At 40.5% G+C, this 25,213-nt stretch overlaps 1 protein-coding gene across 1 annotated transcript; it reads left to right on the forward strand.

Moving 5' to 3' along the window:
* The first annotated feature begins 6,444 nt into the window (after window positions 1-6,444).
* TSPAN8 (tetraspanin 8) lies at window positions 6,445-24,071 on the forward strand. The gene is made up of 9 exons (XM_032107822.1): window positions 6,445-6,526; window positions 6,766-6,952; window positions 12,374-12,433; window positions 15,006-15,128; window positions 15,760-15,834; window positions 15,920-16,027; window positions 17,731-17,877; window positions 21,157-21,240; window positions 23,798-24,071. The coding sequence occupies exons 2-9, from the start codon at window positions 6,893-6,895 to the stop codon at window positions 23,849-23,851; spliced, it is 711 nt and encodes a 236-aa protein (XP_031963713.1). The 5' UTR covers window positions 6,445-6,526; window positions 6,766-6,892; the 3' UTR covers window positions 23,852-24,071.
* The last annotated feature ends 1,142 nt before the right edge of the window (window positions 24,072-25,213 follow it).

The following is a 25,213-nucleotide window of genomic DNA, read 5'->3' on the forward strand; positions in this document are numbered from 1 at the left end:
TGAGCACATTGCCTGCCTGCCTGTATTATGTAGAATTTTAATATAAAGCATTAAGAAAGCATCTTTATAGGGAATAATATAATTATAGTTGCATAACTCATGTCTATAAAACAACAACAGAATGACCTTGTTCTCATTTTCTTACCAGTAAGTATCTGGTTTTGGATCACAAAATGACTGTATACTTGTCTGGGCCTCATATCATTGGGACACTTTCCACCCATGGCTGGAAGGCAGCAGGGAAAATTGAGAGAGAAAGTGTCATGTTTCTCTAACAGGTTTATTCTTTTTCCTTGGAAAAAATATGGCAGGAGAATGGTTAGATATATTATTTTGAATTTGCGCTCACAGTGACTTGCCTTATAAACTTCTTTTGCTTTACAAAGGCATAAGCAAAATTACAATTATTTCCTGGTGTTTAGACCCAAATATGAAATATTCATGTCTTCTCCAGGAAAAACACTCCTAGATCAGCTCCCCCCTGCTTGAAAAAGAAGACAATATTCTAAAGATGCGTATGAAACCTTTTGATTCTTCATTGACACAGGCTGTTCTCTGCATTTTTAAGGCGTCTTTCTTCACAGAGATCTGTACCTCATGATACAACCAATTTCAAGATATGCTGAAAATGTCAGTAATACCACCCCTTATTTTAGTCACAGCTCCTGTACGTGAAGCCCTGACTACATAACACAAACCTACAAGAAACCTTTTCAGTATGGGTTCTTAAGCAAGAATTTTTTTCTTTGACGAAGTTAGTAATATACCTCCAGGCTAGATAGTGAAGCCCTTGCTGACACTGATTATCATGTTAATCTGTGATGAATTAAATTTGAAACCTCCAAAACATTTTAAACTTGGAGACATACAGTTTAAATGAATCCTGACCAGGTGCTGGGAAATAGGAAATCCCTGACATAAGTTCTGACATAAAAGAAGAGCTTAGTTCATGAAGTACAAAAATGAGCTAAATTATGTAAAGCAGCCAAGAAAGCTAGCAGTAAACAAGAAGGTCTGGAGAGGCAGGGAGGGTGTAAAGAGAAATATGTGGATTAGGTATGTGAGTTTATTCATATTTAAGGACTTATTTTATTTTAACACTAGCCAAGTATCACTCAAAGCTTAAAGACATGTATTTCAGAGAGTTTTCAGATGAAAGGCTCAGAAGAAAACTGGTTTTGTATGGGAAGAGAAGGCTGCTCCCTTTGGGAGGGAGAGCAGATCATCGGCTGCTTGAGGTTTGTTTTCTGGAAGAGTTGTTACTTTAGGGGAAGTGAGAGTGTTTGAGACACTAGACCTTGCTAAAACAGGAACATATGAGCGTTGTTGGCGCCAGGCCATGGAGTGCCTGGGTAAGAGTTTAGCACAGAGCTGGATGGGGCTTTTCTGATGAAACTTTTGTCAGAATAGGAACTTTTTGTGAAGACATATTCCCATTTAAACTCTCTCCCTGAGGACAAGATTTACATGGCTAATGTGAAAAGTGTGGTCAGAGGGAAGGTGTGACACACCTCCGACCAGCACCCTGATGGCCAACAAACTCACCTGGTCCACAGAAATGCCTGTGCCCTCTGAGGGCCTGTTTGGGTATGAGGGGTATTGTACATCCATACTGCCTTTCTCTGGGCCTCTGAGGAGAGGAGAGCACCAGGGTAACCCAGCTCTACATTTCCCAGCCCAGAGCTGGGGCTGGCAAGGCACACAATAGGATTTGCCTGCTCCTGTGTGTATGGACATGTCCTGGACATCCAGGTTTGTTTTGATGATCAGGCCACTGCCTCTTGTGAGCTGGGTTGTTCACCAACTTAGTTTGGGCTGTATCTTTTATATAAAGCATTTGTGTATCTCTTGGCTGGAGTGCAGAAGAACAGTCATCATGAAAGTAGTGTTTACATTGCCAATGGCTACAACCACCTGTTATTTAAAACTGAAAGTAAAAACCCTAACAGGCAAGAAATCAGCTCCCAGTAGGACACTAACAGGAGCCCAGTTCACTCTTGTAGCCTATAGGAAATGGAGAGACTTCAGATCCTGTTCCGAGACACAACTCTGCTCATCGTTGTAACAGTTCAGGGTGTGGTAGAACAGAGGACAAGAAAGGAAGAAAGTCAGTAACAGTATTTGGCAGGGGTCACACCAGAGAGCTTTCTGGGTAGATTACAGCTTGTTCTGAGCTGTTACTGGGTTGGGGCTGGGGTCAGAGCACCGCTGAGCTGTAGTCAGTCAGTGCCTCTGAAAGAATGGGCTTGCAGCTTTGGGCTACACACCTTGCTACAGCAACTACACAGCTTTGGGTCAGGGCAAATCTATCTCATGGCAAAACTTCTGCAGACATGCCCACAGTGTAATGTAACTAAGACCAGATCCTCATTTCCTGTTGTCTTTTTTCCCCACTTTTTGCATCACTTTAACAGAACAAAGAAGTTCTACAAGTGAGAGACACACACTCTTCCTTTATAGCACTTTAAGAGCAAAAAATGTCTGCTGTGGAACAGAGTGCTGTCCCATTGAGGGAACTCTGGTGTGGAATCCATCTCAAATGTCTTCAGATTTGTGGAATCACTTTTTGGTCAGTGGGAAGAAACAGGCCATTCAAGGGCACAGTTCACCTGTCCTGTTTTCAGGCCTATTTTAGGATAAGCTTAATCACTCCTTAGCAGTCTCCACTCCTTGGAAGAAGCTGTGAAGGCATGCTAGACAGCTGATACAGCCACCCATATACATGCCCAACACTGGTTGAAAACACTCCTACTGCTTTTCATGTGGTCAGTTGCAGTACCAGCCGTGGACTCAACCATAGCTATCTAAACCCTGTGAGACATGGAAGTTTCCAAAAAGTTTAGGTGCTCATAGTATTGTAAATCACAAATCAGCTACCCAAAATCATGAAAATGGTTTAAGAAACATGATTAAATGCAATACTGCTGTCTTCTTTCTTCCAGTTTTTATTCAGCCTTTGGAGTTTTTGGGTATATTTTTGTTATGTTTTCCCCTCTTATCCTTCATTTCAAGGCTTAAATCAAAGGATAGTTTAAAATGGAGGCAGGGAGTCGTAATTGTTTGACTGTGGGATTTGATTATAAACTCAGCTGTCATGGCAGCGCCACATATCAAAAATAAGATCTGTTAGGACATTGCACTATTTTGCTAAGAATCAGACATAGGAGTATTCAGTTTTACAATTGAAGTATTATGAGCTTTTATAATATTGCAGTAAGATCTAATTGCTAAGGTTGTAACTCAAATCTTGAGTTGTAGTAGACTAAGGACAAGCTTAGTCAGACCTCGCCTTGCAAGTACAGTCAAGGACAAGAACAGATACTAAAATTTTGCCCTGCTTTGAAAGTGTTTGTCCTACTGTTTGCACTGCAAACATGCCTTTGTTAGGCAGCACACCCCATTTAGGTGGGGGTTGAAATGCTGACAAGGCTAATGACACTCAACATTTGCTTCACCTGGCATTATGGGTAGGCAACTTGCTGTGAAAGCATGAAAAGGATGTTATAATTTTCACTTCTGTTTAGACAGGAGCTTAGTCAGGAAATGCAGAAACTTGTATTGAGTAGAGACCTAAGAGCAACAAGTGAGTTTGCAAGAGGTGATGCATCCGTTTGGCTGAAAGACAGATGCAGTGACAGCCTGAAATCCCTGCACACCTTATGTAAGCTGACTCTGCTGATTCAGCAGATCCTGAGATCTACTGATCCCTTTGAAGCTTCACACTCCACTCTGAATATAGTTCTTCCCAATCTTCTCTGTTGTGTATTTACCACTGAACTGAGCAGAAATTCTGATAGGCAAAACCCCATTTATTCTCCACTATTCACACCCCACCATTCAAGGACTTCACTGCTACCCAGGACTAAACAAATTTTCAAGTCTGAACCTGAATGTATGACTGGCTGTGCAGTGAATCATCTGCTATAGGGCTCTGTCTGTGCAGTGAATCATCTGATATGGGGCTTTGTTCACAGCCTGACGTTGTGGAGGCACCTCACAAGAGAAAAGGGACGTTATAAAATAAGATGAAAAAGACTCAGAGGTGAAGGAAGATAAAAAACATTGTAAAACCAACTGTAGCTGCTTGGTATGTGTCAAAGAGGAGAAACTTTGGTTCATCCAGGTTCATTACAGACGTACTGGCTTACTCTTTTTTTGCCAAAATATACCTCCCTCTTTCCAGTGTCTTGTGTGAGCATGTCGTCAGAGGTCCCTTGTCGTGGAGGAAGCTGTGTGTACTGTGTCACAGGCTCCGCCCTGTGCTGCACCCAGGTTTTGCACCGATAACCCTCCTCATCTAATCTGTAGAGGAGCAGCAAGTAAATGAGTTTTCACAAATTCTTTGCTGGGAAAAGCTTTTGAGCACTTTGTGGCACAGGCTTTGTTATTGGTAGGGTATAGCTGATTATCTAAACAGTTAGTGGAGGGGTAGTGGAAGCAATTTCATATGCAGACAAATAGCAGCAAAATTTCTCATGCCATTCCTGTGATTTATAAGCCTCTGCAATTATTTGCATGACCTTCATACTTGTAGGTACAACTAAGAATGTAATCTGTGCCATAACCATAGCCTTTCCCTTCTCCAAGGCATAAAAAAGCGCTGTGTAGCCAGGAAATAAGAAATAGGCAATCATATGGAAGACTTAAGCTGAAAATCTGTCCTGTCACTTATTGTAAACTGCTTGCTTGTTTCTAAACTTAGATGGCATATTTTTACTTTAGGTACCATTAAATATATATATGAAAGATGTAGGAATTGTAGGAAAGACAGATAGAAACTGAGTTTCTACTCCGCAGCTGTAATTTAGAATGTTGTAAACTGGGATCTTACCAGAATTTGCTTGTTGTTATGTTCAATAGGCTTATTAAAAAAAAACCAACCCCAAAAAAACCCCCTAAAAACCCCAAAACCCCCAACCCATGCCAAGAAAACCCCCCAAACCCACTAAAACCAAAACCAAGAAACAGCAGAAGTTCTGGGCATTTGTGTGTGAAAGGTCCTTGCACACTGTCCTTTTTTGAAGAGCCAGTGGGAATGCTCATGCTTGCCTCCTATATTATTATTGCTCTAGCACATTTTCCCTCAGACATCTCTGACTAAATGTCTGGGCTAAGCACCTCCTAGCCAACAGTGCTGCATCTCAAGCCTTCCTTGATCAGTATCTACTCTGTGTGAAGATTTACTGCAGCGTAGTTTGTGGTACACAATGTCATTTCTGAACTACACTTAAAATAAACTTATTTTATTGCAATTGTATGGTCTGATTGCAGACTTATCTTTTCAAATCCTGTATCATCTGTGATTCCCTTACAACCTTTCATGGTCCTTTTGATACATTTTTATACGGCCGTTTAAACTTTTCTCATTATTCATCTGTGACTACGGCATCCCTCCGTAAAGTCACCCACATTTCTCAATTTACGTATTTGTGGAGTGTGTTAGATCTAAACTGTACCACACAGTTGTTTCTCCCAATCCTTACAAAATCTGTATTTCATGAGAGCAATTATTTTTAGGAACATTCTCAGAATTAGGGTGAACACTTGAAATCAGGTAGTAAGACAGTTGATATCCTAGAGTTATAACGAAGAGTATTACTCCAGAAAGGAGCACAGGAAGTCATAGGCAGGTATAGATCCACTCCTGAAAATGGGAAAGCTAGTTAAGAGAGCAGCTGGAGGGAGTTGTTTTAAGTGTAGAGTACTGGTGATTTTATTGTGGGTCCTACAGAAGCCAGATTCTAAGTTACATCTTTTTGTCACCATCTGTAGGTGTGTTATATACTAACACTTCCCATTTTTTTTTCAAATACAGAGAGCAGAACCGAGGAACAGGAATTGACATTGAAAACAGGGTTTGGGCTGAGTGGACTTGATAAAACCGTTCAGATCAGTGTGCCCATAATCTCTCACACTGTGTCCACCTCCAAAATTAAAGCTTCTTTATTTTGTGACAAACTCAGAGAAACCTGTGTCTGACCCTCATTCCTACAAGCACTGCTCTATGAGGCTTCTTCAGAAAATAGGCTGATTAAAAAGACCAACAAATATACCTTTATTTTTCCCTCAAGATTCCTAGTTGGAGGGACACAGAAGAAAACAAACAAGACAAAGCCCAAACTGAATGAAATAAGCTTATTGCCTTGCCTTCTGGAATGAGTCTAGTTCCTATTTCTGAGAGGTATCCTGCATCTAATGCCAGAACTAGGATTACCACGCTGGGGTTCAAAACACTTCTGGAAACCTGCACAGTCGGACATTTTGTGCACAATGCTTAGAGTCCTGAGGTCCTGACTTGGTGAGGAAGGGGAAAAGGATCTGAAGTAGATAGAGGGAGAAAATGTTGGCAGATGCCTTGCCCCACCTCTGCTAGGATAAACCAGACCCATCCCTTTATGCCGGTTGAATATCTGAAGCGGAAGTGTGAACACAACTGAATGAATGCTGGCAGTGAACACAAGGCAGTGAAAGAGTAAACCCTGCAATGTAAAGAACTGCAATCATTTCAACCTCCTCTTAAAAGCAGGTCTGTAAAATATTTTTATGATCACTTGCCGAACTATAGCTTTTGCTTCATTATTTACTTTTGAGGTGTAGGGTAAGTAATAGGATTATTACAGAGAAGTACAAATCACAAGACACAGTAAGAGCCTGTGGTGATAACAACTTGTAGTGCTTCCCCAATGCTTGGTTAATGTTTACCTGTGGTAAAGCAACTACTTAAGCAATTGTGGATAACTCGGTCATAATTTTTGCTTTCGGTAGCAGAGCACGGTGTAATTTGACGTGGTTTGAGAGGTTTTCTGAAGACACAAGAACAACTTTTATATCAAGGTCAAACTCTTAGGAAAGCTTCTTCTGCGGCACTTGTTTTTGTCTCAGCTTGTCGAAAATGGCGGGTGTAAGCAGCTGCATTAAGTACTCCATGTTTGTCTTCAACTTCTTATTTTGGGTAAGTTAGCGTTTAAACTGTTATTAGTAATGCATGAAATGTGTTTCCCATTGTCTGAATGCTGTAGTTAAAAGAATTGTAAGGAAAATAGAGCATAAGTGGAACCAGAGTACGATTCTAAATCAGGGAGGGGAGAATATATTTAACTTTTGCCCTTCTCTTTGTCTTTTTTCATCTAAACACTTTTCCCTCTGCATTCAAAAGTAGACAAGCCACAAGTCTGTCTCCCTGCTCATCTTGTGCCTCCCATGTTAAAGGACATCACTCATCTCAGTCAGAATGTAAGAGACTCTCCAATAACAATGCACAGTTCTCATCCTTTTATTGCTGCTGTTGGCATGCAAGATCCTGAATATGTAGTTGCAACAGAAAATATGGAAAATTCACTTGAATTTTTAGCCTCCTAATTGATAAACGGTTTTCATATCCTTCTTTGTGGTTCTTTGCGTTACATTCAGTGCATAATTAGTTTCTGATGGTGGGCAGTAAATGTTTGTAAGAATGTATGAGCTGGCAGTACTGCCAACAGCTGTACCAAGGCCGATACTGCACAGCACAGGCCAATACAGCAGGCAGGTTTCTGGGTGTTATTTGAACCATATTTGTTTATTTATCACATCTTATCTGGGTTGCAAGAATTTCAGGTCCTGGAAGCTCTGGAAAGGTTTGAGTTAAAGAACGTTTCTCTCATGGTTCAACCTCACTGTCAGATTTCCTGACAGAGATTTTTCAGGTTCACCAGGGGTTCACTGAAACCAGAAGAGGAACTACTAGACACATTATGGGCTTTGCCTCAAGGGATTTTTTTCAAGTGAAAAGGTGATACCATTCAAAAGGGACCACAAACAGTAGCCTTGGAAAATCTGTGGCTAGACCAAATTCTTTGGTTGCTTATGAACCTCACAAAGAAATTCCTGACAGACCAGCGATGGTTTGGACTGTGTCCCCCAGTTTCTTCCTCCACTTCTATCAAGGCAGATTGAAGATTTTTGACATTTGTGTTGAAGTTTTTATGCAACAATACTTACAAGAATCTATAAGCTTCTGAATTTGAATTCCTGTTCCTCAGGAAGTTTTTCCTGTTTTTGTGGTTTGACCCCAATGAGAAACCAAGTACCACGCAGATGCTCACTCACTCCCCCACCAGCAGGATCGGAGACAGAATTGGAGGTTTAAAAGCTGGAAAATTCATGAGTTGACATAAAGACAGTTTAATAGGGAAAGCAAAAGCCATACATGCAAGCAAAAAAGCCCAAGGAATTAATTCCCTGCTTCACATGGGCAGGCAGATGTTCAGCCATCTCTGGGATGGCAGGGCCCCATAAAGTGAAATGTTTACTTGTGAACACAAATGTCATCACTTCAAACATCCTCTTCCTTTCTCCTTCTTCCTCCCAGATTTATCTACTGAGCATGATGTCAAATGGTTTGGAACATTCCTGTGGTCAGCTATGGTATTCTGTCCAGGGTGTGTCTCCTCCCAACTTCCCACGCACCCCCAGTCCCCTCACCAGAGTAGCAGTATGAAAGGAGAAAGAAAACTCGATGTAAGCCCTGCTCAGCAATAACAAAAACTTCTCTATATTATGAACCCTGTGTTCAGCACAAATCCAAAACACAGCCCTATACCAGCCACTGTGAAGAAAATTACCCCAGCCAAAACCAGCACACCTGTTCACATTCATCTGTGTTTACTGTAAGCTAAAACATGGGGAAATGTCTCAGACTAGCATCAGAAAAGCTCCAAACTACTTCTAGAACGAACACTGGAGTAATGTCCCGTGCCCCCAGAGACAGTATGGATTTCCTAGGGTAAAAAAAGGGGTGGGATCCTGGGGGAGCCTTGAAACAAGCATGTGTGAAACAAACTTCCTATTTTTATACCAAAGTTGGAAAACCCATACTGTATTCTGAGTAAGAGAATGCTGAGAGTATTCGCTGTGCATGTGACTGCCTGAATGGAACAGAGAAGGACAGGAATTCAACTGTAGTTAACTCTTTTAAAGGAAGCTGTTTAGCACTATTAAGATAGGGAAGAATGAAACAGAGAAGGACAGGAATGCAGCTATAGTTAATTATTTTTAGGAAGATGTTAAGTTTAGCATGATCAAGATCAGGAAGAACAGACGTATGGGCTGACAAAACTGAATTTTTTGGTTCACAGTCCTGTCTCTAATTCCTGGAAATCATTAAACTGCAATAGTAAGGTAGAGGGAACAGAGATGATTTTTCAGCCACTTGTCCCACAGCTGCTTTCTCTAGTGTACAAGGCAGTTGACAAGTGGAAAATTATTGATACTGGGAAATGAGGGTGACATTAACCTTAATAGATAAGAATGACGGCTGCCTATTTACCTGGTGTCCTTTCATTTTATGCCCTTTGCAATCTATCAGGGAGTGGCCCCTCTTAGAAGACTCAGGAATGGTCTTCCTAGCCTTCTGATTACTTTTTCTAAGCAGCTCATGCAGCATCACACTAAATGTGCAAGCCCTGGAATAGCCTAAGATAGCTCTGCAAATTGACTTTGGCTTCACTACATAACATGTGTGCCCTGGGCATCTACATACCCACGAGCCCCATGTTGGGCTCCAGCACACAAATAGAATTTTTCATCTTCCTAGTTTGGTGAAAAATAGCTGACTAGGCTTTTAAAGACCTGTGCTTTGGAACTAGGTGCCTATATGGAATTTCTAACAGTCCTTAAATTAACCCTTGTTAGTTCTAACACGTCAGATTTTTCTTCTTTCCCTTCTTTGGAGTTCGCAGGATATCCAGTCTTACCTGCTGTCCTCATTGTGTCAACTTCTGCTACTCCACATCATGCAAAATTGTAGAACTACCTTTTTTTTCCCACCGAATACTGATGTCTGACACTAGTTTGAAGCAACATAGTTAGTGACGGAGCATCTTTGATCAGTTGTTAATACCAGACTTGCAGTCCCAGCTACAAACAAAGTGGCCCCTTCCCCGAACCTTGATGTGAACATCTCAATCCCTGAAGTAGCAACGCATGCTTAGCAGGTTTGCTGAGCCAGAGACCACATTCTCTGTAGGACCTTCCTAGAGCTGTAATTTCAGGTGTCTCAAGGAAGTGTTCCAGTCGAATGTTTTCTTTAACAGAAGCAACCTTGTACAAGTTCCTCCTGATATCCTCGAACTGAATGTTTGAAAAGGGTGTGCCAATGGAGGAAATTCCCCATAAATTTGGTATTTGTGTGTATGAGAATTGCAGAGTCTTAATATACTGTTGGTTCAGCACTATGTCAGGCTCATCTGAGGTGATATTGATTTAACTAACTAGGCTGTATTTCCTCATCACACCAAAACTGAAAGCTTGAGGAGGACCTACCAAATTTGAGGGAAGCAGTACTATTGCTGTTCAGTTTATGAGACTGAGATAAGACCAGTGATTCTTTATCAAGGGTTAAGGCAAAAATACCATAGCCATCTAGTTTTGGGAAAATGGGTGAAGACATTTTCAAATAAGCTAATTTTATTCCATTGGAAAACACTGGTGGTTCATTAAAAATGAAATTTCCTGAAATGAAGTTTATTTACTTGAAACTTTATTTTAAGAAAACTCAAAAATTAAGATGGAGTATTCCAGCAAATTTGACATGTTCCGCTTGGGCTCTTTGGGAACAGACCATTTTTATTTGCTATTTCACAATAGCAAATAAAATATTTATTTGCTTTTCGTTGTGTGTTTTTGTACACTTTGTATACTATGAAAATAATCAGAAACAAACCATTAAGATTTTACTGAAATGGAGCATTTTTTACCAACCTAAAAACTCTATTTTAAAAATTAAAATATGTGCACATCTTACTAAAATTTTGATTTATAAATGATGTGTCTATTTTTACGTGGAGGAAATAGTGTAACATTTGCATCTGATTGATGAGTTCCTGTACATTTAGCTAAATTTTCTTCTACTACTCTGCTGTACTTTTATGGGAGGTGCTATGTAATAAAAAAGACAGTGTGACAAACTCTCTTTGGATTTGTACCTGTAGACTCTTCGGTGGAAATTTTCACATTAGCAAGCCCATGTTATCTAGTGAATAGCCACACCACTCACACAGTGCTGCTGAACAAGACCAAAATGTACAGTCATATGATACCATCAGTTTCTAGGCAGATTCAGCAGGATTCAAAAGGTTTCAGTGGGGAGTTCTAGTTAAATCTGATAACATGCTATAGTTGTCATTGACTGTACGACTTTCCTTTTCAGGTTTAAAATGTGCCTATAGGAGCTTTACTTAGATCAGGAAAATGTGTGGTACCCATGTCTGAGTGCTGGCTCTATTCCATATTCAATAATCTGCTAAAGTCATTGACGCTGAATATTATGTGAAAACTTCTGTAAGGGAAGTATTTTTAAGAAAAAATATCTAAAAGATATAAAAATAACTATTTTAATTTCAATAGTCCCAGTCTTCAAGGGAAATTCATAACAACATTTCAGGGCCATTTATGACTTGAGTATTAGTGGCAGACTGAGATAATTCTAAATCTGATTAGTCCCTGGTCCTCAGTGATGTCTCTTTCCTACCAGTCATCTCAGTAGACACAAACCTTACACCTGAGTAGTCTCTTGGTTACCTATGTCCAACACTTAATAAAGAGAAATTCTGTGCAAGAATCATCAGCACCAAGGTTAGGAATAGAGTGACTGGCACACAGGGGAATGGTACCTCAATGATCGATGAAATAGGAGCACAACTAGGGATGAGGGAATGTGTCTGGACCTGGGATTCATCTTCCCTGACTTCAACATCTTAAGGCAAGTCATCCTGGCCAAACATTCTCATGTACAAGACCAAGTTGTACTTGGCTGTTTTCTATAAAAATATAATGGAAACAATTACTCTAGGCATTTTATGAGGACTATTCTAAGGATTGGAGATGGTCAGATATTGCTGCATTTGAAACAGCAGAAAGAATTTATTTAGAACTTTTCCTGATAGCTTTATCCTAGAGAATGTCTCCAGATATGTGTCCTGAATAAATCTAGAAACAACAATTATGCAAACATCCCTTATCAAATATCATGTTTCCATTATACAAGAAACAACATTCTTTACAGACACCTTTTACACATACAATAGCAATTTATATTACTCTCTCACCTGACAGAATTTCTGTGTGCTTCCCAAACACATGTATAAATCATCATGAAAATTCATAGTCCTCTGAGGTAGAAACATCAGGGATTTGGTGCATACCTGAAGATTTAACTACACTTATGAATTTTCCTGGAAATGAATCAATATTCTCTGCTCCAGCAATTCATGTTTCTTTTGCTTTGCCAGACAAATGATTTCAGAAGTTTGGACGGCATATGGTGCAATTTGGATACTGAATGTTAGTAAAAAAGTTGCTGACCCTTCTTACTTGTCTTTATTTTCTCCCACAGGTGTGTGGTTCCATTATTCTGGGAGTCTCTATATGGATACGTGTTAGCGGTGCTCAGCAGGTAAATGCAGTCATACCAGCACCACGCAAAAGGTGGAAACCTCTGCATACACTTTAATTTCCCATGTTCATTTGCACAAATTTGCTATGTTTTTGTTGAGGTGGTTTGTGTGGGTGAAGAGGAATGCATTTTATGGCGTTAAGATTAAATATCATGGTGCAGGTAGTCAGATAAAGTGATTGATGCAAGCAGAGATAGGTGACTATGAGAAGTAGCTGCTAGTGTTATTAATGTAGTTTCATGCAGATGCACACAGATTTCTGTCTGAAAATGTGTCTCTCACCTCTAGTGAAAAATAATTATGGTTTTGTTAATGATTTTGGTGTTAGAGAGAATAATGTGGAGCCATGCAGCTCATAGACTTTTCAATGTTTTTCCCTATTAAAATAGTACATTCATATTTATTCCTAGGGTTACTTCGTATGTTTTTAGGGAATATTTTATCTTTCTCACTATATTCAATAACACAACTCTTATTTCCCTAGTAACTATAACTTTGAAAGGGAGAAAGGATTTTTCCCTTGAATTTTCAACAGCTCCTTAAAAACACCTTATCCTTTTCCCCTCATATTTATATATAAAGAGTCTTAGATGCTCAAGAGTCTAGCATTACAATGTCCTAAAAGTCCTCCTGGAGGGTAGAAGAAAGACCCTGAATTGCCCGCCTGGATTTTTGTATGGGTTATTAAATTACTTTGGATATTATGACTTTTATTTTCTGCAAAGCTAGGGAAAATACAGTTTTGAGGAGCTCTTAATCTTGCAGACATGCAGCAGAGGTTGGTCCTGTTGTTGCAAAGACCCCATGGTCCTGTAGGCCCTTTTGCCCAGAGTGTACCGAATGGCACTGACTCTAAGGTTTAAGCAGTACATTTCTTCAAATGAATTTTGGCCATAGAAATGCAAATTAATTTGAAAGCTTAATTTGAATTCTTCTATTTTCAAAAAGACGTTTTTGGCCATAGAAGTGAAAAAATGGCCAGGTGTGTCATGGAAGCATTTTTTTTTCAACTTTCAGATTGAGCCTTTAGTATAGATCAAGTTGCAGTTCTTCAGATAACTCCCCTGTTGCTCTAGCACAGTCTGTCAGTTAAGAACAATAATTTTTAAGCCAGTATTTTCCCACCTGGAAATAAAAAGATGGTGGAGGTAAGAAGATAGCTTTGTATATTTCCTGCCATTTGGCTGATGACACTGTTTCCCTTAGCCAGTCTCAGATGTCTCATCTGGCAGAGCATGGATGCAAGTGAACTCTGTTCAGGATGACACTGTGTCATCGGGTAAATTAGGTCATGGTGGAGAGTTCTGCCATTCTCTTCTGTGGAATAGGAAGAATCACAACTTTCCCTCCTCAATCAACATTTTACTAGAAGCTAAAACTGCCATACTTGATAGTTAACAACCTGTAGTATGATGCCTCAAACGATACAATGGAGCTTGGACAACCACAACTACTACCATATCTTATTTTTTTGAGAGATTTCCTATTCAGAAAGGAATATTTAAATGTGTGACAAACTGCTTTCCTGAAACGACACTTAGTACTCCCCAAAAACCTAGAATTAAGAGTCAGGACAAAAACTGAAAGCATTTTCTCACATTTTTGCCTCAAGGCAGGCAAAGTTCCCATTCAAAACCAATGTATGTTTCACCTCAGTAATAACTGAGCAGAGCATAAGGATTTGGCTGTAGATGAATAGAGCTTTCTAAGAATAAATAACAGGAGGTTCAGTCCAACTTGGAAAGGGAAAGAACAACACGTTCTTCAAATTATACTTGTCTATATACCTTTGCAATTTCCATCAGAAGATACATGTGACAACTTCCAGACATTTTTGCTAATCTTGGCACCAGTCACACTGGAAAATATTCTTTGAACACTTTTCTCTATTTTGGCCTTTGGCCTTAGTCAGTCCTGTGGGAACTGAATAATTTGATATTTAATAATATTGAGGTATATGAGTTGTTTAGTTGAATGTCCCACACATCAAAATAAAGTTATTATCTCTGAGGGTAATATTGGAGAGCAAGCCTGGGGAAAAAAAAAAAAAGAAAAAAAAAAAAAAAGAAAGCTGCCTTGGAAAATACATCTAACTATTTCTCTAATATATCCAGCATCGCTCTGAGAAGTGTTCTCTCAGGAACAGTCACAGAGTATATTCCTGGCCTTCTAATGACAAACAGAGAGTTTTTTTCTTTAACATTTGGTTAATGTAGAAGAGGTTTTGAGATAATCAAGTCTCCTACTTCCAGTAAAAGGCAAAGATTCATTGACTGAAAACCAACTGAAAGCCCCTTTAAAGACAGAAGATCTTTATTCATTTACTTTGTAAAATTGACTTTCATCTTGTGCAGAAACAAAGATTGTGAAAAAACAGATTTTACAAAGCTCTCCACCAAAACATTTGAGAAGGGAGCATTAGAGCTTTGTTTATTTATGGATCAGAATTTGTCCATAGTTGTTACTCAGTATATTTATCAGTTACAAAATAATTATCTTGTTTTGGGTAATACGGATGTTTTTAGGAGGACCTTCTTGTAGCTGGAAGATTTTTTTTCCCTCTCTTTTCAGGGGATGGACAGCGGCATGCTTGCAGGAGTTAATCTACTAATAGCCGTGGGCTCCATCATTATGGTCCTTGGGTTCCTGGGATGTTGCGGTGCTGTAAGGGAGAGCCGGTGCATGCTGATGTTGGTAGGAAAAAAACCCATTTGTCTGCCTTTAACAGGCCACAGCTTCATTTGATGGATAGAGTCCTTGCAAGTATTATGAAACAAGAATGAGAACCTTTTAATTTAACCAAATGCATGATTATGATCCTGTGTTTTCATTTCTTACCTTGATTTTGGGCCCCTTCTGAATTCTATTGTGGTAAAAATGATGGTTGGTCTCATCAGCAAGAAGACAAGGTCCAGAGAGACCTGGGCATGTCACTAGCTTTTCTTCTATCCAGACACCATCAAAGTTCCCTCTATCAACTTTCCCCCATTACCTATCTTATTTAATTTTATAAATTCCCAGTTGCTCCCTTTGCTGGTCCACCTAGAATGTCCTCCCTGTCCTCCTGCCCAACTCCCACCTACACACTGTTATCATGCCACTATTCTGGTGTGCGCCTTGTTTTGATCACCAGCTGAGCACACTCTGTCTCAAGCACCACTTTTTCTCATCATTAAAGAAGAAATAATTGGAGCAGCTCTGACTGGAACATCATTCTACCTACATGGTTATTCAAGCACATGAAAGAGAAATGTTAACTTAGAAGAAATTCTATCACCTTGGTCAAAAGTAATATAGTTTTCTACCCCTTCTGTTTTCTTTCCAGTTTTTCATTGGACTACTTCTGATTGTGATTCTTCAGGTCACAGGAGGTATTTTAGGAGCAGTGTACAAATCTCAGGTACAGTATTATTCAAGATTTTCATTGATGTCTTCATATAGTTTTGTTTCTTCCCAAAAAATTAATAATATATTTTAACTTGCAGGTGGAATTAGCCCTTAACCTTACTCTAACGGCAAATATGGAAGCACTGCAAAGCACTACAGGAGCAGAGAAAGAGTATCAAGAGACATTCCAGAAGTTTGAGAGAGAGGTAATTAAACAGTAAAAAAAAATGAAAGGGTTGTTATCTCTTTCATCTCTAGCATCTGTCTCTGCTTCATTTCAAGACTACTCTGTCACAGACTTGAATTTCATTCCCTGGGGATAGGGAAGGGTTTGACTTAAAGGCAAGTTGAAATACCACAGAAGGAGCTTCTGTTGTCTTGATAGGACATGGTCTTCCTGTGATGATTTCTTTGTGCAATAGTGTTGTCTGTAAGAGCAATGAAGCAAGGACACACCACATGCAAGTGAAATTGACAGTTAGCTAAGCTCTTTCATGAGAGGACTGCATGGCCCTTTCTTACAGCTTTTCCTTCTGAAGGAACATTAATCCTTCACCATATCTCAAATAAGAACACTCCAGTACTTTTAAGGAAAGATAACCCCAGGGATGAGGAAAACACAGGAGTGTATTTAATTTGGAATATCCGACTGCTATAAAGTCATTAAATGTCATGCTTTACTGTGTGACAAGTGGGAAGAAAATATGATGAGAAGTTTATTTTTGTTCTGTTTATACTTTTCCTGGCGCCCCCACCCTGCAAGATGCCAGATGGTCGACACTTAGTGTGAGCTTGCTCCAGGGTATCATGCAGAGAATTCCCTGGAATCTCATTGATATAATTGACAGCACACACCCCTTCCCCTCCCACAAGTACCTGGGCCTGTACATTGATGGAATGCCTGCTCTTCTGTGTTTTTTAGTCCCTGATGGGTGATGACTTTGATGGATAGGCTTAAAGTTAATTCTTATGCTTTTAAAGACTGCTGTATGAAAGAAAATGAAACAAGGAACAATATTTAGGTGTCTTATGTTACCTCCACTTCTCCTTCCCATTCCACTTCCAGCCTTGTCCTCTGCTTCTGAGACAGCTTATTTCTTCTGATATAATAAGCAACTCTCTGGAGAGATGAGCAAAATGAAAAATACCATCATTACTGCACTAATTTTTAAATGTACCAGAACTGCTATATTATGTCCCACAGCCTTTGCTTTTTATACAAAATTATGTGAACATTTCCAGCTGGTTTTTAATAGAGGGAGAACCTCAAACCCAACTTTGCACCCCTGAGCTTTAGTGGCTTCAATATAGTGGAGCATGAAGTGAAACTGCACCTGGTTTAGGTTTCACAAACCCCAAATGGAGCCCTGGTCTCCTCAGTTCATTTCTAATTTAAAGGGATAACCATCATTCAAAGTGGTTATTTTTCTAGATTTTGGAGTTTTATGTGCCTGAATTTTACATTTCCAGCCTGGCTTTTCAAGATGTGAAATGTGGATGATACTGGAGCCAGCAACTTACCTTCTGCAAGTATAACCGACAGAAAGAAGTCTTGATTCTCAAAACATGCTACACCCAGTGTTCCAGTTCCATTCTGGCATTGATAATTACTAGCTTTATAGTATGTAAATGTTTATTGAGCACTTTATACTGAAAATTTGGTCTTTTTTCCCCCTATCTCTTCTTTCTTTTTTTTTTTTTTTTTTTTTGACTTGTGCACTTACATTCTTAAAAGTGGTATGGAAATGTAAAGGGTGTTTGAGACATACCAATTTGGGACAACTTCCACATGGAAAAAGATGAGATAAAATTTGGGTTTTGTTGTTCCTCTCAGCTCCCTCACCTACTCTCTTCAAACTGAAAATCACCTCTTTTTTAACTCTTCTCCCCATTTACTCCTTTCTTGCAGAACCAATGCTGTGGATTGCTGAATGGAGCTGAAGACTGGGGAAAAAATTTTAACAAACCTGCCTCAAAAATCTGTGAGTGTGAACTAGAGAACCCCTCTAGTTCAGACCTCTGCACCAAATATCAAGGCAGATACATCTATAAAAAGGTGAGAAAAATGTTTACTCTTCTTTCCAAAGAGCCAAGTTTTAACCCAAGGTTATCTTTGGTGACTGGCGAAGTCAGCAGTTCTGCATCTCTCTGAAAAGGGAAGGTTTTGCATTCTCTTTGTTAGCCAGAATTACCCCTGTGCCATGTGTTAAGAAATGACTGTTCATAATTTTGCTCCTTCCTCTTCCTGAGATGCTTCCAGTTTAGGCCCTTAGCAATCTGCACGGTTACTATTGATGAAAATAATCATGACTTTGGGGTCAGGGTATGCCTCTGGGTCAGAGCTGCACACCAGCTACCCTTTGGCCCTCATTCCCCTCCCAGAAGGTTATGTTCCCACTCAGGCTCATTGTGGTAGTAGAAATGTTGACTTAGAGAATTTCAAAATCCTAAGGTATACTGAAAATCAAATACAATAAATTCAAGACCTTTGGGGTTTTATAATCCTTTAATAAAAAACCCACACTCGTTTTGCAGGACCTGCTGGAAAGAAATCTTGTATATTGTAGGATTCATGGCAGAATACTCAAAGAGTGATTTCTTACAACTACAGCCTTTTGAAAATCTTAAAACAATTAATATAATAATAAGGCAAAATATCTGGTGACAGGCAACAAGAAAACACACTCAGGAGAGTACCATCTAGTAGACAGTAGAGATCCCAATTAATAAATTTCATGGTTTGCCTGTCTCCTTATGAGTAAATCTGGACTCCATGGGTATGAAAAAAAATATGAAAAAATAAGTGCGCAAAATAATTGAATAGCAAAAAATAATTGAAGTTTTACAATGCAGGTGGTGCAAAGTTTGCCAGTGTGCACCTAGCACCAAGCAGGTTTTAGCAAATGTCCATTCTGGTTGTATAATTCTCCAATTGCACAGGTGCTTAGTCAGGTCCTGCCTGAGCAGTAAGTTCCTCCCCATGTAATCCCACAGAAGCAAATACTATTTCGAAGAAAAGAAACAGTCTGGTTAAGTAGAGGATGCCAGAACCCAATCTGGAAATAAGATGTATACAAAGAGGCTGTTTTGGCCACACTTTAGTATCTTTTTGGCCTCAGGCAAGCCCTCAAAGGACACATGAGAAGCCATCTGTGAAATTACTGCAGGTGCAAGATATCACAGATTTCTGGTGGTATGAGATTCTAATAGAGATATCCAACTCTTCTGATATGGGAAAAAAGATTTGAAATTCAGTGCAGTTATGAGTCAGCTTAAATGAGAGGTTTTTTGGAAGAACTAGAAGACCCATGTGTTTATTGTGAGAGAGGAAATGTGGTGAAAAAATACAACTACATTTGGAGGGAAGACAGTCATAGTGTTGTAACAGCAATGTAATTTTGATGGATTTAAGCTGTACTTGACTTTCCCTCCAGTTTGCAGAACGAGGATTGTCAGTGCCTGGAGAAAATGTAGTCACTGTAAGAACAGATGTATGCATATATGCAAAAGGAGAGTAGTCTGCTCAGAACTTCAGTAGTAGAATCATAGAATAAGCTGAGTTGGAAGGGACCCATCAGGACCATTGAATCCAGTTCCTGGCTCTGCACAGGACAGCCCCAAGAATCACACCATGTGCATGAGAGCGTTGTCCAAACACTTCTTGAGCTCTGTCAGGCTTGGTGCTGTGACCACTGCCCTGGGGAGACTCTTCCAGTGCCCAGCTACCCTCTGAGTGAAGAACCTTTTCCTGATATCCAACCTAAACCTCCCCTGACTTAGCTTCATGACCTTTCCTTGAGTCCTGTCACTGTTCATGAGAGTGAAGAAGTCAGTACCTACCCCTCTGCTTCCTCTCATGAGGATGCTGAAGACCCAGATGTCTCTGCTCCCAGTCTCCTCTTCTCCAGGTTGAATAGAGCAAGTGCCCTCAGCCACTCCTCATACGGCTCCCCCGTCAAGGCTCTTCACTGTCCTCACAACCCTCCTTTGGACAATCTCTAACAGCTTTATATCTTTCATATATTATGATGCCCAAAACTGCCCCCAACACTCGAGGTGAGGTCGCCCCAGTGCAGAGCAGAGCAGGACAATCCCCTCCCTTGCCCAGCTGGTGATGCTGTGCCTGATGCACTCCAGGACAGGGATGGCCATCCTGGCTGACAGGGCACTGCTGACTCATGTTCAACTTGACACCAACCAGATCCCCAGGTCCTTTTCCCATGGCACTGCTCTCCAGCATCTCATTCGCCAGTCTAATCACAACATAACCAGGGTTGCAAAATCCGGCACTTGACCTTGTTAAACCTCATATAATTGGTGGTTGCCCATCCCTCTGTTTTGCCGAGCTCTCTCTCTAGGGCCTTTCTGCCCTCAAGGGAGTCAACAGCTCCTCCTAGTTTAGTGCTGTTGGCAAACTTACTTAATATTCCTTTGAGTCCTGCATCCAAGTTGTTAAAGGAACATGTTGAAGAGACTGGACCAAGGAGGGAGCCCTGCAGAATCCCTCTACTAACCAGACTCCAGCCTGATGTTACCCCCCCTTACTATAATTCTTTGTGCCTGACCCATGAGCCAGTTGCTCACCCATGGCATAACATGGTTATTTAGCTGTATGCTGGGCATTTTGTCCAGAAGGATACTGTGAGACAGCATCAAAATCTTTGCTGAAGTCCAGAAAGATTACATCTACCAGCTTTCCAAGATCAGCTCGATGGGTTATCCTGTCATAGAAGGAAATCAAGTTCAACAAGCAGGACTTTCCCCTCATGAAGCCATGCTGATCACTCTCTTACATCCAGCCCCAGTCTAAGAACACCAAACATTTGACAAAATTAATTTTTAAGCTAGGTTTTATAACCAAATATTTTTAGTTTATCCAAAGTCTAATAATAAACCTTGAAGTTTCAAATCCAAAGATTAGATTGGTGGGAAACTGAAGTTCCCTTTCAGATCTGGTCATGGCTGCCTTGGCTCTTTCCTAGTAGTGAATGATCATCAAGGGAAAGTAAGAAAAAAACACTTCTTTCCTTGTTAACTGAAAATTATGCAAACATTAGGCATTACAGCTGTATGTCTTCCTTTGAAACAGTAACTTTTTATGGTCAGCTACTAAATCTTCATGCTTGGGAAGGCAAAGACTTTCGCAGAGCATAAAGTACACATGCGCTTTCTGTGTTCATTAGCAACAAGCCAGAGTAAATTCAAATAGCCTTTCTTTAGCACAGAGTTAAAGAGAAAGAGAGAGTTTGAGAGAGTTTATTTAGAAGATTCTTTCCTATATAACCATAGAATAATGTTGCTTACCTATAATTAATAATTTTGTTTTATTTTTCAGCCTTGTGGAGAAGTGATTATGAAAATACTAAAAGACAATCTGGCCATAATTATGGGGATCTCCTTTGGACTGGCTGTTATTGAGGTACCAATGTACACTGTTAAAATATTTAGTAGCTGACAGGAAATATGTTCTACTTGGAAATACATTGGGAATGGGATTAAAACACATGGCTTGCTCAATAAATAGACAAGGGAAAACCACCTCTCAGCTATAACCTTACTGTTATTACATATAAACAGTATATGGCTGCTGAGATGCAAACTTCAGGTGGGACCAGACCACCCTGCTGCCAGTACAAGTGTATCACATGGGACATTTTCTTCAAAAAAATTGCCAGTCCTGAGGCCACGCTGTGCCCTGACACTGAGGCCCTGTGTACAGAGACGTGTGCGAATAAACAGCACAAGAAGACATGAGGGAGAATAGCCAGACTTTTCCTCCTCTTCCTCATCTTTGCTTGAGGAAAAAGTCAACTCCTAAGAAAACTTAGCCCCTAAAGTACGTATTCCTATCATTGAGAAGTTTTGATGCAAAATTATAATGCTGAGGCATTAAAACTTTAAGCATCAAGATCCTGCATGAATGTGTCTGAGTGCACACATGTGATGCTCCATATATTCCTGTGTGTAAACCACCACAGAGTATGTGAACTGTTTATTTTAATTTCCTCACCATACACTGAAGAATAACATGCAAGATTTTCTCTGAAGAGAGGTGGAAAAGAAGTGAGGCTAACCAGTCAGCTACTTGATTTTGATTTGAATAGGAGAAAATGATAAAGAAACAGGGAATTTCATCATGATGCTTTCTTCAGTCATTTTTTTTTCTTTTCACTCTTCCTCCTTCTTTTTCCTCCACCCTCACTCTCCACCAATGGATGTTTGAGGGAAAAAAAGAAATGACAAAGATTGCTGTGGAAAGTTCAGTCTGTTACTCAAAGCAAAAACTTCTTAACATCATTGGCAGAGGATTGCTCCTCGTGGTAGAAGAGTGGACAAGAGCCCCAACTCTGTGTTTCCAGGAAAACTGGAAAACTGTGTTTCCAGGAAAATAGTAGTAAGTGGGGAAGAACTATGTAGCTGCAGCACTGGAAGAGGACAGGCCACCAACTTCTTACTCAGCACAGGCTTTGTGGTATTTAAGAAGCTATATGTGGGGGGTCAGATCTCTCACCCATATGTTTACTTTGAGGGGAAAATAGGTGAAATACACCAATATTAAATGGCCTTAAAAATATAAAAGAAGTGTAAAATTGCTTCTGTATCCCTAAGGCAAATTATAAGTCACTTTGCTCTAGTTACTGCAGTTATGTGAGCTGTAGCCTTTAGTTCATTGGCCATCATTCTTTCCTGTTTCCAGCTGCATTTTCTGTGGTGGCTGCCTCTCCCAATCATAAAAGGATTAGAAAAAAAAAAGAATAAACAATATGAGACTCAGATAGCACAAACTGTGAGATGGTTATTTACACTTGATAAACATTTGGCCTTTCCATATTAACTCAAGCAACTGGCCTCTTGCTTAACCACCTCTCTGCTCCAGAAAATCCCAAATAAAAAGAAGTGGTCTTCCTTCCTCTGCCTGCTTCATTATACCACTTGTGGGCTGCTACTGCTTTCAGCTCACCCTACTAGTGAAAACTATACAGATAAGAAGGGCCCAGTTTCATGTGGGTGCAAGGACAAATGTGGGCATGGTATGTCAGGGAAGCCCTGTCAGTTTATTCTAGCAGTGAGTCCATCCCTTTGTCTTAGCTCTGTGTTACATATGCTCTTCTCTGTCTCTATTTTAAGTAAATAAAGTATTCCAGTGTTTATGGCTTCAAAGGTGTCAGTTGGGTGCTTTCCATTTTTGTGGAACACCTTCACAGACTGGTTAGTTTTAAATCCAGAAGGAAGCTTTCTGATCTGATCTCACCAGCTGTCTGCCACAATTCATGGAATTTTACCCAGTAATTCCCAATACAGAAGGTGATCCTACCGAATTTTCTATTTCAAGTAACAGCTTCTTCAGTGAACTCACTATTGTTTCTAACCCAAGTCCATAAATGATAAATTTAAAATACTTGTTGCATGATCATTTGCAACTCAAAACAGTGAGGTACGTGTACAGATGTATACCTGTATACAGTATGCACACGTATGTGTATACCTGTATACATACGCTTCACACATATAGTTACACAAAAGAGAGTGACACTAGAAAAGAAGATTTCAAAGGGAGACAACCCTTAGAATACACAGTGAACATCCCTCTAACTTTATCAGAAAAGGAAATGCTCAATTTTTGTCCAAATTCCTTGAACTTGTCAGTAATTACTGCTCCATTACAGCTAACAACTGCATTTTAAACACCCAGAGGTATGGGGTTCCCCATCCACAGAGGCAATCCATCTTTAAACAAATGAAACTTCTCCATGATGTCTGCAGTCTTACCTGTGGTATATACTGACTTCATTAAAATGTCTCTATTCTGGAGTTGTACTCTGTAAGAGCCACATTGGAAAAAATCTTCTGCATAGCAGATTTAGCCCGCATGTGAATCCAAGACATTTTCAAACAAAATATTCCCATTGTGTATCAGTTGTATCTTGGGATTTCCAGCACTGCCAAGTAATACCAGAAATATCTTTGTTTTCCAGATTCTTGGTTTGGTGTTTTCTATGACCCTCTACTGCCAGATCAGGAGAAAATGAAACTGTCAAAGTGTCAGAATGATGTCACCAGTCAAATCAAGACCTTTCTAGATAGAAGGCTAGAGATTTGGTTTGGCACATTCAGACAAATATATGCATGTCCCAGGCAGCTGTTCTGATGAAAACAGCAGCCCTTGTCCACATGATGTCTTTATCATTCATAAGACTTAATGATGTGAATATGATTTTTTTATTTGCAATAAACATCTTTGTTTATGTTTCTGAGGTGTTTATTTTGTCTGAAGACAGCAATAATGTCATGCTGAGAGTCTGATTTCACCATGTGGTGTGCCCTCATGAGTGTTGAACCACCCACAGCCAGAGTCACCATAAACAGCTGCAAACCATCATGCAGTGGCTGACTGCTCCAGGGAACTCAGGCCCCTGGGCACCTCTGCTTGTGGAGCAGGGTGTTTTCATTAAGAGAGTTGTGGGTCAGTTTGACACTTGATGTGGTCAGGGTTTTGTTACCTATGAAAAGGGCAGGGACTAACTTGCGTCGTGTCCAAATAGGAAAGCCACAGCTCCTTTCAGGGATGTTTAAATCAGTATCCTGGCAGCTGAGATGGTCGCTGTCTGGCCCAAATGATGCTTAGGTTGCATAAATAAGCTGGATGTAGTAGTATATGTTTTGCAAATAAGCATCAGTGGTAGAATCCAAGACCATGTGGAGGCAAAGCATACACAGAAGTCATGCAGGTAAGGCTTTGCCCAGGGCGGCTGAGGCAAGTGGGTGGACAAACACAGGGCATGGCCGGCAGCACAGCAGCAGCCACATAAAGCCTGCCTACCTTTGGACTGACCACTGCATGCAAGTGTTTGGGCCCTGAGGTACTGACAGCCCTGATTGTTCCTGCCCAGCTGCCTGGGGTACTCTGCACACTGCCCATGGCAAGGACACCACATCAGCCTCCTGGGCCAGTTGGTCCCTGCCCCACCAATGTCACAATAGGGCTGATCTCCAGCTCCCCTGCCTGGTCATGGAGTCCCACCAAGATGGGCCCACCCATGTGTCCTGGTGTGGCCTCAGCCCATGCCCAGGAAGTGCCTGATGCCAGGGACTGGGGCTGCCCTGGTGCCCTGCACTGCCCCACTTCTGACTGGGATGGAGGGATGGGCCAGACTCTGCCTTGCCACCCCAGCGGACCCCATGTGGTCCCAGCCCCTGGGGAGCTGCTGGCGTAGGTTACCCTCTAACAAAAAGTAGATGGCATCAGGGACAAGATTTTAACGTATGGGAGGGTCTAATGATGCCCACAGGGACCTGCTGAGGTTTTTACAACAGCAGGCTGGTGGCCTCCCTGGTGTGTGTGGGATTAACTGATTTATTCAGCTCCACTGGACCCCCATCTTCATATTAGG

This window comes from Corvus moneduloides, chromosome 4, assembly GCF_009650955.1.
Source record: "Corvus moneduloides isolate bCorMon1 chromosome 4, bCorMon1.pri, whole genome shotgun sequence".
Lineage (NCBI taxonomy): Eukaryota > Metazoa > Chordata > Aves > Passeriformes > Corvidae > Corvus > Corvus moneduloides.

Excerpts from the sequence above, each read along its gene's own strand:
- TSPAN8 (XM_032107822.1), top strand. The coding sequence starts at position 6,893 with ATGGCGGGTGTAAGCAGCTGCATTAAGTACTCCATGTTTGTCTTCAAC. Across the intron at positions 16,028-17,730 it reads TCCAGAAGTTTGAGAGAGAG|AACCAATGCTGTGGATTGCT; the intron begins GTAATTAAACAG and ends CCTTTCTTGCAG. Across the intron at positions 17,878-21,156 it reads GCAGATACATCTATAAAAAG|CCTTGTGGAGAAGTGATTAT; the intron begins GTGAGAAAAATG and ends TTTATTTTTCAG.